Source organism: Rana temporaria, chromosome 11, assembly GCF_905171775.1.
Source record: "Rana temporaria chromosome 11, aRanTem1.1, whole genome shotgun sequence".
Taxonomy (NCBI): domain Eukaryota; kingdom Metazoa; phylum Chordata; class Amphibia; order Anura; family Ranidae; genus Rana; species Rana temporaria.
Window position 1 is genome coordinate 50,208,078 of NC_053499.1, and position 12,925 is coordinate 50,221,002.

Sequence of the window (12,925 nt, forward strand, 5' to 3'; positions counted from 1 at the left end):
ATTTGGTACTCTTTTTAATTTTGGTGATCTCAACTTTTTTAGACCTCTGATGATGGTTAGTGAATATTTATCACTGAATATATACAAATATAATGTAAATCTATATACTGTGAGGCCCTCGCTGGCTGGCAAGTTTGTGGACGGTGTACATCTTTCATCTAGGTTTCTCATCTAACCATGCTGAGGGACTCCAGGATTTGTGTCTGTTATGGAGATGACAATCTTTTTTGTTTTCTCATATTTTAACTAATTCTGGTCTGAATCCTGACGCCCAGAGGCTTTATTGTGTTTTGTGTGGGATAAAGCATCCATTCTTCGGGCCACATTTTAACTGTTAGCCAGAACTTACTTAGCTCTCTGCAAAGGCCTATAGTATATGTGAGCTGTGTAATGGTTAAGCCTAGTACACACAATGATAAACTCAGACAATAATCTGATCGTTAGTACACAGCTTTCGAAAGCCAAACCTAACAGTTTATCCAAAGTATCCGAATGAACAAACATGAAAATTTTTCTTGTTTGATACCAGATCGTATGATTTTTGTGTAATCAGTACAGTTTTTGTGCGAAAACGAAAGAATACATTATAATACAATACAATACATTGCATCACTTCTGAAGTTGTAACCTGTTGTACAAGAATTTTCGTAAGTTGAGTAACTTCTTCATTTTTGATATGAGACTAGTATGCAAAAAATAGGACAATTGTCTCATAAGTGTCTCATAAGGTTTAAGTGGCACTTTCTTGATCACTCTCTCTGCTATGCGAGTGTCTGCTGCTGAATATTGAAAGGCTGGCTACTGACAACACCAAAGGCACATGCGCTCCCTCTTAGTGAACTTTAATACGTTTTGTTAGTGCTTTGGACAGGGAGCTATTTTGTTTGTTTTATGCTATGGGCATCCTGTAGAAAGCGTTCATGGATTGAACTGTGTGTGTTTACTGCTTTTCTGAAAAAATAGTGCAGAATAAATATGCTTGGACTGTTCCTGAGTGTGCCCTGTCTTGTACCAGGGTAGCGCTGCCACTACCATTTCAGTGTGTCTGCCTTACTACTTGGTGCTTGAATATGAGCAGCACCTTCAACTGGCTACATGGACCTTTGCCAATCCCTTCCAGACTACAACAACCCTCAAGTTTATCGGCAAGTCCTTGTGATATCTTCCTTTGATTGGTCCAGATCTTTCTGACTTTAGAAGTAGCCTGATCTGATTACCCAATTTTATATATGGTTTTATAGTTGTCTTTCTATGTATCTATTAATGTAATCTAAATAAAATGCATTATTTTAATGTAGCACCCTCTAGTGTGTGCTAGAAGAGAGAAAAGAAAATGTATAGTTTAACTCAGGACTAAGCCTGAGCTATGGAATCTGGGTCAGGGTTTACTAAGGTTCAGGACTGGGTGACTCATCCAGGCAGTCCTCTGCTGCCTCCCCATGGTCTAGGAGATTGGAGCATCTTCTATAATTAGTGGATAGAGGTTAGGAAGAGCTGCCTTGAATATTTATGGAGCCTCAGCCAATGCTCAGAGTTATGCCGCGTACACACCATCACTTTATGTGATGAAAAAAAACGAAGTTTTTTAAAAACGTCACTTTAAATGACCGTGTGTGGGGGAAAACATTGGCCCAGATTCAAGAAGCACTTGCGCCCGCGCAACCATAGTTGCGCGGCGCAAGTGCTTACTTGCTCCGGTGTAACGAGTGCTCCTGATTCAGGAACCTCGTTACACCGAATGCAGCCTAGGATGTGACAAACATAAGCCTTCTTATGCCTTCACATCCCAGGCTGCATTCTTGCGTTGGCCGCTAGGGGGCGCGGCCTTTGTGATCCGCGTGTAGTATGCAAATTGCATACTACCACCGATTCACAAAAGTTGCGCGGGCCCTGCGTACGCAAGGTACGGAGTTTCCGTACGGCGCCTTTAGCATAAGGCTGCTCCTGCTAATAGCAGGCGCAGCCAATGCTAAAGTATAGCTGCGCCTCCCGCCCGTGAAATTTAAATTTCACGTCGTTTACGTAAGTGAACCGTGAATGGCGCTGGATGCCATTCACGTTCACTTAGAAGCAAATGACGTCCTTGCGACGTCATTTGCCGCAATGCACGTCGGGAAAGTTTCCCGACGGAGCATGCGCTGTTAGCTCGGCGCGGGAGCGCGCCTAATTTAAATGATTCCCGCCCCCGGCGGGATCATTTACATTAGGCGCCCTTACGCAGGGCTAATTAGCATAGCGCCCGCGCAATTTACGGAGCTACTGCTCCGTGAATCGCTGGGCAAATGGAAATATTTGCGTGGGCGCAGAGAAAAATCTTTGCTCTTTGCCCACGCAAATATTGCTCCATTCTACCTGAATCTGGGCCATTGTTTTATGTCTTGTGAAAAACGACAAAAAAAAATTGAAGCATGCTTCAATTTTATGTGTCGTTTTCAAAACGTCGTTTTTTACTTCACAGAAATTGACCGTGCGTAGCAAGAAACGACGTTTAAAATGACGTTTTTACACCCGCGCATGCCCAGAAGCTAGTTATGAAGCGAGCTTCAATGGAAAAAAGTGGTGAACATAACCTCGCTTTGCTAGAGCATTGTGAAAAAACGATGGTGTGTAGGCAACTTCGTCTTTGAAAATTGAAGTTTCAAAAACGTTGTTTTTTACTTCACAGAAAATGTCGTTTTTTTTCATCACATAAAGTGATGGTGTTTATGCGGCATGAGGCTGGCAGGGGACTGAAACCACTTCATAAATAAGGATGAGCCGAACACCCCCCTGTTCGGTTCGCACCAGAACTTGCGAACACACCAAATGTTCGTGTGAACTTTAGAACCCTATTAAAGTCTATGGGACTCGAACGTTTGAAATCTAAAGTGTTAATTTTAAAGGCTAATATGCAAGTTATTGTCCTAAAAAGTGTTTGGGGACCTGGGTCCTGTCCCAGGGGACATGTATCAATGCAAAAAAAATTTTAAAAATGGCTGTTTTTTCAGGAGCAGTGAATTTAATAATGCTAAAAGTGAAACAATAAAAGTGAAATATTCCTTTAAATTTCGTACCAAGGGGGGGTGTAAAGTTAGCATGTGAAATAGCGCATGTTTCCTGTACTTAGAACTGTCCCTGCACAAAGTGTCATTTCTGAAAGAAAAAAAGACATTTAAAACTGACTTGCGGCTATGATGAATTGTCGGCTCTGGCAATTCAGAGCGAATTCATTCATAAAAAGAAAAAGAGGGAGGGGACAGATTCTGATAAGCCCCCCGCCCGCAGACTCCCACAACCACCGGGCAAGGGTTGTGGGGATGAGGCCCTTGTCCCCATCAACATGGGGACATCCTCCCCATGTTGAGGGCATGTGGCCTGGTATGGTTCAGGAGAGGGGGGGCGGACTCTGTCCCCCCCTCTTTTCTGCTGCCGGCCAGGTTAACGTGCTCGGATAAGGGGTCTGGTGTGGATTTTTGGGGGAACTCCACGCCATTTTTTTTTTACATTTGGGGTGGAGTTCCCCTTAAAATCCACACCAGACCTGAAGGGTCTGGAATGGATATTTGGGCGGAACCCCATGTCATTTTTTTTAAATTGACAGCGGGGTTCCCTTAATATCCATACCAGACATGAAGGGCCTGGTAATTGAATTTGGGGGGACCCCCACGCTATTTTTTTTATGAATGAATTCGCTCTGAATTGCCAGAGCCGACAATTCATTATAGCCGCAAGTCAGTTTTAAATGTCTTTTTTCTTTCAGAAATGACACTGACAATGCAGAGACATTTCTAAGTACAGGAAACATGCAATATTTCACATGCTAACTTTACACCCCCCATAGGTACGAAATTTAAAGGAATATTTCACTTTTATTGTTTCACTTTTAGCATTATTAAATTCACAGCCGTTTTTAATACTTTTTTTTGCATTGATACATGTCCCCTGGGACAGGACCCAGGTCCCCAAACACTTTTTTAGGACAATAACTTGCATATTAGCCTTTAAAATTAGCACTTTAGATTTCTCAAATAGACTTTAACAGGGTGTTCCACGGCTTTTCGAATTTGCCGCGAACACCCCAAATTGTTCATTGTTCGCCGAACAGGCAATGTTCGACTCGAACTCGAAGCTCATCCCTATTCATAAATAGACATGGGCCGTGCCAGCAGGGGCAGTCGGTGGAAGATGGAGAAACAGTGCTGAGGAGGCTGTCAGTGGCCCTCAGGTGTGCCCCTAGTCTAGGGGGGGGGGTGTCCTGCCTTGGGCTTGGGCTCAGGTGGTGGAAGTATCCTTCTAAGTCCTCTTTCACACTTATACGACTTGTCTCACGATTTTGTACTGCAAAATCGTATGACAAGTCATTCTCCATGATTTTCAATGAACACCATTCATACTGGCACGACTTTAAGTAGTGCCGACTTCAAAGTAGTCCATGCACTACTTTGGTCCAACTTCCATGCGAGTTTATGTCCATAGACCTCAATGTTAAACCCTCAAGTAGCATGCCAATTGTACCTGAATAATATAGACACAATTTCAGTACGATTTCAGTACAACTTTGTAAGCACAAGCAGCTTTTTAACCCTTGTCCCACCCAATCCTTTCAGCATAGAAGCCCCTCTCAAGTACATTTTTCCACCACACATTCACTTCCTGATTATTCCCTCAGGAACAATGTGCTCCAAACAGGCAAAAAAAAAAAAGACGTCCTCGATAATGAGCAAATCATTAGATTTATCCGTAAGTGCCCAGCTATTTATGATTTGTGCAAAAGGTGATAATGTCTGCGCTGTGAAGGAAGACACTGCCAATGGGTTAAGGGTAATAAAAGGGAATAAGCCCATGGGGGCAGTGAGGTGAAGGGAAATACCTCTAAGTGACAAACAAATAAGCAATACAAACGTCAATCCCAGTGACAGAGTGAATCAATACATTGAATGAACATAGTGAATTAATAAATTAAATTCAGTTCCCCTGATGAAGTCACGTGGTGTGACGAATACGCGTCGGGATTGGAGCACTGGACTGTTTGCAGCACCTGACGGACGGTAGACGAGCTCGCAGCTCGTGGATGTGTGACCGCCTCAGACTGCTCCATGTGAGTGTTTTTTATTGATGTTGTTGTTTAAAATAAATCGTTACTGTGTCACGCGATGTGCCCTCCTCTTCTTCTCCCCGCCCGCATCACCATCGTTTGAGTCACTGATGGGATTGGTGTGAACATAGAAAGTGTTACCAGAGAAGAATTAGGACACTGACGAGCTCGCCGCTCGTGGAGATAGGCAGCCCCTCTTAGAACCTTGTGTAAGTGTACACCCATTCATCTCAGTAGAGGTTCCCTAGTAGTGACAGGACTACGCAATATTGTCTTTTATTGTGTCTCCCACATGCATCACCTGGGACTGGGACCTATTAGATTCATCATCCCACCTTCCAGGAAGTTATCCATCCACTAGGAGGCTGAAGCATTTTCCTTTGGTTTGGCTATATGTGATAGCTATGAGGTAAGCTGCTAGGATCACAAGAGGTGTGGGCTGCACGCTTTGGATTTGTTTGCTGCGTCTTTTCACAGACCTGGTTGTTGGAATCCTCACTTCAGACTCTTTATTTATTTATTCATCCATTCCACATGCTTTACCTGGATTCTTCTTCCTTTTGATCGTGGGACCGTGACTGTCATGCTTATTTAATTTATTAATTCACTATGTTCATTCAATGTATTGATTCACTCTGTCACTGGGATTGACGTTTGTATTGCTTATTTGTTTGTCACTTAGAGGTATTTCCATTCACCTCACTGCCCCCATGGGCGTATTCCCTTTTATTGCCCTTAACCCATTGGCAGTGTCTTCCTTCACAGCGCAGACATTATCACCTTTTGCATTCATCATTTTTGTCTATCAGGATAGACCCTTTTTTGTTTGCTGCAGTGCACCCACTCCCCATTTGCTACCCCTTTCCCCTTTGCCCTCCTTTCTTCACCCACCGATCCAGTACAGTGCAGGAGTTTCATCTATTACTATTTATGATTTGTGTGACCCAAACTACAAAGACAAACTACAAAGACAAGATAAACTACAAAGACAATATCCCACTGACCACCAATGAAGGGGACATTCTTTCCACTGACCACCAAGGTAAGAAGCATTCTTCTCACTGACCACCAATTTAAGGAGCATTCTTCCCACTGACCACCAATGTAAGGGACATCCTTCGGAGCATTCTTCTCACTGACCACCAATGTAAGGAGCATTCTTCTCACTGACCACCAATGTAAGGGACATCCTTCCAACTGACCACCAATGTAAGGGACATCCTTCCAACTGACCACCAATGTAAGGAGAATTCTTCTCACTGACCACCAATGTAAGGAGCATTCTTCCCACTGACAACCAATGTAAGCAGCATTCTTCCCACTGACCACCAATGTTAGGAGCATTCTTCTCACTGACCACCAATGTAAGGGACATCCTTCCCACTGACCACCAATGTAAGGAGCATTCTTCCCACTGACCAGCAATGTAAGGGACATTCTCCTCACAGACCACCAATGTAAGGAGCATTCTTCCCACTGACCACCAATGTAAGGAGCATTCTTCCCACTGACCACCAATGTAAGGAGCATTCTTCTCATTCTTCATTGTAGAGGACCCAAAATTGCCCCCTATCTTCACGATTGGCAATGATGGGATGTACCCAATATCAACGTCTTCTCCGCCTCCGCTTCTCCTCCTCTTCTTCCTCATGCACTGCTACTACCGCAGCAGCAATGGCAACTGCAGTGGCAGGAAAAGGAATTTCCTCACACCATGTATGTTTTTATTGGTTAATGCCAAAGTAGTGGCAAAGTCGAAGTTGTACTGATCCCAAATCGCGGCAAAATCGCGGCCGCAAAATCGCACGACTTTGAAGTCGTATAAATGTGAAAGGGGCCTAAAACACACAGGAGGAGTATTTCCTGAGGAAGGGAGCAAGAGAGAGGACAGAGTTAGTAGCCAACACCACAGAGACTAACAAGTGGGGAGACTGCCACATGTAGCCAGATTCCTTTAACCACTTAAGCCCCGAACCATTTTTTTGGTCAAAGACCAGGCCACTTTTTGCGATTCAGCACTGTGACGCTTTAACTGACAATTGCGCGTGCGACGTTGCTCCCAAATAAAATGTACGTCCTTTTTTTCCCACAAATAGAGATTTATTTTGGTGGTATTTCATCACCTCTGTGGTTTTTATTTCTTGCGCTAGAAACAAAAATAAAGCGTCAATTTTGAAAAAAAATGCAATATTTTTTTATTCTTTGCTATAATAAAAATCCCCAAAAAATATATTTAAAAAAAACTTTTTTTCCTCATTTTAGGCCGATACGTATTCTTCTACATATTTTTTGTAAAAAAAAATCACAATAAACGTTTATTGATCGGTTTGCACAAAAGTTATTGCGTCTACAAAATAGGCGATAGTTTTATGGCATTTTTATTAATATATATTTTTTTACTAGTAATGGCGGCGATCAGCGATTTTTATCATGACTACGACATTATGGCGGACACATTGTACACTTTTGACAAATTTTTGGGACAATTGTCATTTTTACAGCGATCAATGCTATGAAAATGCACTGCTTACTGTGAAAATGACACTGGCAGTGAAGGGGTTAACCACTAGGTAGCGCTGTAGGGATTAAGTGTTTCCTACTGAGTGCTTCCAACTGTAGGGGGAGGTGGGCTGTGTGTGACACAACAGTGATCACCGCTTACGATTACAGGAAGCTGTGTTTACTGTCCTGTCACTAGGAAGACTGGGGAAATGCTTGTTTATAGTACATAAGCATTTCCCCCTTCTTCCTCACCGGGACCCGTTTACATAGAGTCCGCGGGACCCACGGTCGTATTCACGAAGCTTGTGGCGGGCGGGCACGTGCGCGTCCACAATTCCGCTTCTTAAAGGGGATTGTGAGGGGGTTAGCCCATCAGCGGGTGTGTGTGACCCCCTGGACGGGTTCAGCACACAAAAAAGTTAGGCACAGCAGACAATGGTAGGAGGAAAACAAAAAAGGTGTAGTTTTATTTGAACTATATACAAAAAGAAATGTGACAGAAAACAAAAGAAATACAAAAATAAATCCTGGTCAACTTAAACCTGCTCGCTATACACGTAGGTGTCCCTGACTAGCAACTGGGTACAGGCTTGTGCTGCCCCAGTCCCTATGGGCCAGATCCACAAAAGGGATACGACGGCGTATCTGCTGATACGCCGTCGTATCCCTGTTTCTATCTATGCGACTGATCCACAAAGCTTTTTCCCTTCGTTAAGTCGCCGTAAGTGTTAGTTTGCCGTCGCAAAATTAGGGCTGCTTTTACAAAGTGTAAACTTAGTACACCATGTAAAAGTATACCCTTCTTTCCCGCGTCGCTGTCAAATTTTTAAAAACATTTTTTTTTCCCGCCGCATCTCTTTTTTACACGTCGCGATTCACAAAACTCGGCGCAACGTAACATAACGCAAAGCATGTCGGGAAAATAGCGTCGGGAGCATGCGCAGTACGTCCGGCGCGGGAGCGCGCCTAATTTAAATGGGACTCGCCCAATTTGAATTGGCCCGCCTTGCGCCGGACGGATTTAGGATACACCGCCGCAAATTTCAAGGTAAGTGCTTTGTGGATCGGGCACTTTGCCCGAAAATTTGCGGCGGTGTAACCTAAATAGGATCTGGCCCTAAGAGTTTTTTTAATAGTAGCCACACAGGCTTTGTCTCACCGCACAGAGATCACACTCCCCAGACTATTCAAACAGATCTGGTTCCAGGTTGGAGCATCTCTCTTAGCATGCTGGGAGTTTTTGTAGAGAACCTAACGAGCCCACCTGATTCAGCTGGGCTCATCAAGTCCTCCCAGCAGGACTCCCAGCACTCCCCCTAGAGGTACAAACTAGCATAAAGCCTGAACCTAGGAGATATATATACGGCATTGTGGATGCAACCAGGGGATTTAACCTGCCTACTGTCACAGGGGGCAATATTCTCAAAAAAGTTACGCCAGTGTATCTACTGATACACCGGCGTAAATCGAATTTCCCACCGGCGTATCATTGTTTTGTATTCACAAAACAAGATACGCCGGATTTAGGCTAGGATCCGACTAGTGTATGGCCCCGTACACACGAGGGGATCTCCGCTGGAAACGGTCCGCCGGACCGTTTCCAGCGGAGATTCCTCCTCCGGATTTGAATCCAATGGCTTGTACTCACCATCGGATCAAAATCCGTGCGGAATTCATCCGCGGTGACGTGTCGCGCCGTCGCCGCGATGATGACGCGGCGACGTGCGCGACGCTGGAAGGTAAGTACTTCCACGCATGCGTCAAATCATTACGACGCATGCAAGGGAGGGGAGCAGACGGATTGATCCGGTGAGTCTGTACAGACCACTGGATCAATGCGCTGGTCCCGATTCAAGCGGATAGATTTCTTATCATGCTAAGAAATTTCTATCCACTTGAAATGGTCCGGCCCGAGGAATCTCCGCGGATAAATATCCGCTAGGCCGTACAGACGACCGGATTTGTCCGCTGGAACTGATCCGCGGATCAATTCCAGCGGATAGATCCGGTCGTGTGTACGAGGCCTAAGTCACTTACACTGTCGGATCCTAAATGTAATTCGCCGCCGGCCGCTAGATGGCGTTTACGTTCAGGTCTCATTTGTTTATGCAAATGAGCCTGATACGCCGATTCCCGAACGAAATTGTGTCGCGTAACCATTGCTTACGTCGTTTGCGTAAGCGTGAGGTTACCCCTGCTATATGAGGGGTAACCTTACGCCAGTCCCACGTATGCCATGTTAAGTATGGCGTCGGGTCCGCGCCGTTTTTTTCCCGTTGGGTACGTCGTTTTACTAAGTCATTCTTGAATACGACTTTTGAATACGTTTTCTGTCGAGAACTGGAGCATGCGCACTGGGCTATTTTAAGCCCGGCGCATGCGCAGTTCGAATGGCACGGGGGCGCGCTTAATTTAAATACAAGCCGCCCCCTTGGAATTACGTGGGGATACACCGGGCCAATTACACTACGCCGCCCCAAACTACGGAGCAAGTGTTTGGGGAATACAGCACTTGCTCCTGTAAGTTGGGGCGGCGTAGTGTAAATGGCTTATGCGCCGCCGCCGCAGAAACTACAAGAATCTGGCCCAGGATGTATATATACTTCCTCTTGCCTGCCTGTGACATTTTGACGATGTATAACTGCATGCGGTGGTCGGCATGTGGTTAAAGACAGTGGTGTGCTTAACCACTTAAGCCCCGGACCAATACGCTGTCTAAAGACCCAAGGTGTTTTTACAATTTGGCAATGCGCTGCTTTAACTGGTAATTGCGCGGTCATGCAATGTTGTACCGAAACGAAACTTGCGTCCTTTTCTTCCCACAAATAGAGCTTTATTTTGATGGTATTTGATCGCCTCTGCGATTTTTATTTTTTGCGATATAAACGCAAAAAGACCGTAAATTTTGAAAAAAAATGATTTTTCTTATAACAAAAAGTAAAAAAAATCGAATAAACTAAATTTTAGTCAAACATTTAGGCCAAAATGTATTCAGCCACATGTCTTTAGTAAAAAAAATCGCAATAAGCGTATATTTATTGGTTTTCGCAAAAGTTATAGCGTCTACAAACTAGGGTACATTTTCTGGAATTTACACAGCTTTTATTTTATGACTGCCTATCTCATTTCTTGAGGTGCTAAAATGGCAGGGCAGTACAAAACCCCCCCAAATGACCCCATTTTGGAAAGTAGACACCCCAAGGAAACTGCTGAGAGGCATGTTGAGTCCATTGAATATTTAATTTTTTTGTCCCAAGTGATTGAATAATGACGAAAAAAAAAAAAAAAAAAAAATGTTTACATTTGACAAATGTGACAACTTTGTGCAAAAAAAAATCAGTTTGTCATATTCCCGCAACTTGTGTCAAAATATAAAATATTCCATGGACTCGACATGCCTCTCAGCAAATAGCTTAGGGTGTCTACTTTCCAAAATGGGGTCATTTGTTTTTTTTTTTTGCTATTTTGGCATTTTATGGCCTTCGAAACCTTGATAGGTAGTGAGGAGTGAAATCAAAAATTTATGTCCTTAGAAATCTTGAAGGCGGTGCTTGGTTTTCGGGGTCTCATACGCGGCTAGGCTCCCAAAAAGTCCCACACATGTGGTATCCCCGTACTCAGGAGAAGTAGCAGAATGTATTTTGGGGTGCAATTCCACATATAACCATGGCATGTGTGAGAAATATATCATTTAGTGACAATGTTTTGTACATTTTTTTATTTTAATTTTTTTTGGTCATGATTCAATCACTTGGGGCAAAAAAATTAAATATTCCATGGACTCAACATGCCTCTCAGCAAATAGCTTGGGGTGTCTACTTTCCAAAATGGGGTCATTTGGGGGTTTTTTGTGCTATTTTGGCATTTTATGGCCTTCGAAACTGTGATAGGTAGTGAGGAGTGAAATCAAAAATTTGCGCCCTTAGAAATGCTGAAGGCGGTGCTTGGTTTTCGGGGTCCCGTACGCGGCTAGGCTCCCAAAAAGTCCCAAACATGTGGTATCCCCGTACTCAGGAGAAGCAGCAGAATGTATTTTAGGGTGCAACTCCACATATAACCATGGCATGTGTGAGCAATATATCATTTAGTGACACATTTTTCTTTTTTTTTTTTTTTTTCTCATTATTCAATCACTTTGGACAAAAAAAAATAAATCAATGGACTCAACATGCCTCTCAGCAGTTTCCTTGGGGTGTCTTCTTTCCAAAATGGGGTCATTTGGGTTTTTTTTGTGCTATTTTGGCATTTTATGGCCTTCGAAACTGTGATAGGTAGTGAGGAGTGAAATCAAAAAATTACACCCTTAGAAAGCCTGAAGGCGGTGATTGGTTTTTGGGGTCCCGTACGCGGCTAGGCTCCCAAAAAGTCTCACACATGTGGTATCCCCGTACTCAAGAGAAGCAGCAGAATGCATTTTGGGGTGTAATTCCACATATGCCCATGGCATGTTTGAGCAATATATCATTTAGTGACAACTTTGCGCAAAAAAAAATATATATATATATATATATTTATATTTCCCGCAACTTGGGTCAAAATCTAAAATATTCCATGGACTTAAGATGCCTCTCAGCAAATAGCTTGGGGTGTCTACTTTCCAAAATGGGGTCATTTGGGGGGGTTTTCAATTGTCCTGGCATTTTATGCACAACAATTAGAAGCTTATGTCACACATCACCCACTCTTCTAACCACTTGAAGAAAAAGCCCTTTCTGACACTGTTTGTTTACATAAAAACATATTATTTTTTTGCAAGAAAGTAAAGTTGAACCCCCAAACATTATATATTTTTTTAAAGCAAAGGCCCTACAGATTAAAATGGTGGGTGTTGCAAAAAAAAATTCCACACAGTATTTGCGCAGCGTTTTTTCAAACGCATTTTTTGGGGAAAAAATACACTTTTTTTATTTTAAAGCACTAAAACACACTATATTGCCCAAATTATTGATGAAATAAAAATTATGATCTTAGGCCGAGTACATGGATACCAAACACGACATACTTTAAAATTGCGCACAAACGCGCAGTGGCGACAAACTACATACATTTTTAAAAGCCTTTAAAAGCCTTTACAGGTTACCACATTAGATTTACAGAGTAGGTCTACTGCTAAAATGACTGCCCTCGATCTGCCCTTCGCGGTGATACCTCACATGCATGGTGCAATTGCTGTTTACATATGACTCCAGACCGACGCTTGCGTTCGTCTTTGCGCAAGAGCAGGGGGGGACAGGGATGCTTTTTTTTATTTTTTTATTTTTTTATATATTTATTTCGCTTTTTTTATTTTATTTGTTAACTGTTCCTTCCATTTATTTATTTTTTTACCATTTTTATTGTTATCTCAGG

General features: G+C 43.1%; 1 protein-coding gene across 1 annotated transcript in view; it reads left to right on the plus strand.

Moving 5' to 3' along the window:
- LOC120916796 (mucin-2-like) overlaps positions 1 to 1,159 on the plus strand; it is a 28,911-nt gene extending 27,752 nt beyond the window's left edge. The window contains exon 5 of the mRNA XM_040327733.1: positions 1,016 to 1,159. Coding sequence (XP_040183667.1) covers positions 1,016 to 1,159 — 144 coding nt within the window. The remainder of the gene's footprint in view (positions 1 to 1,015) is intronic.
- The last annotated feature ends 11,766 nt before the right edge of the window (positions 1,160 to 12,925 follow it).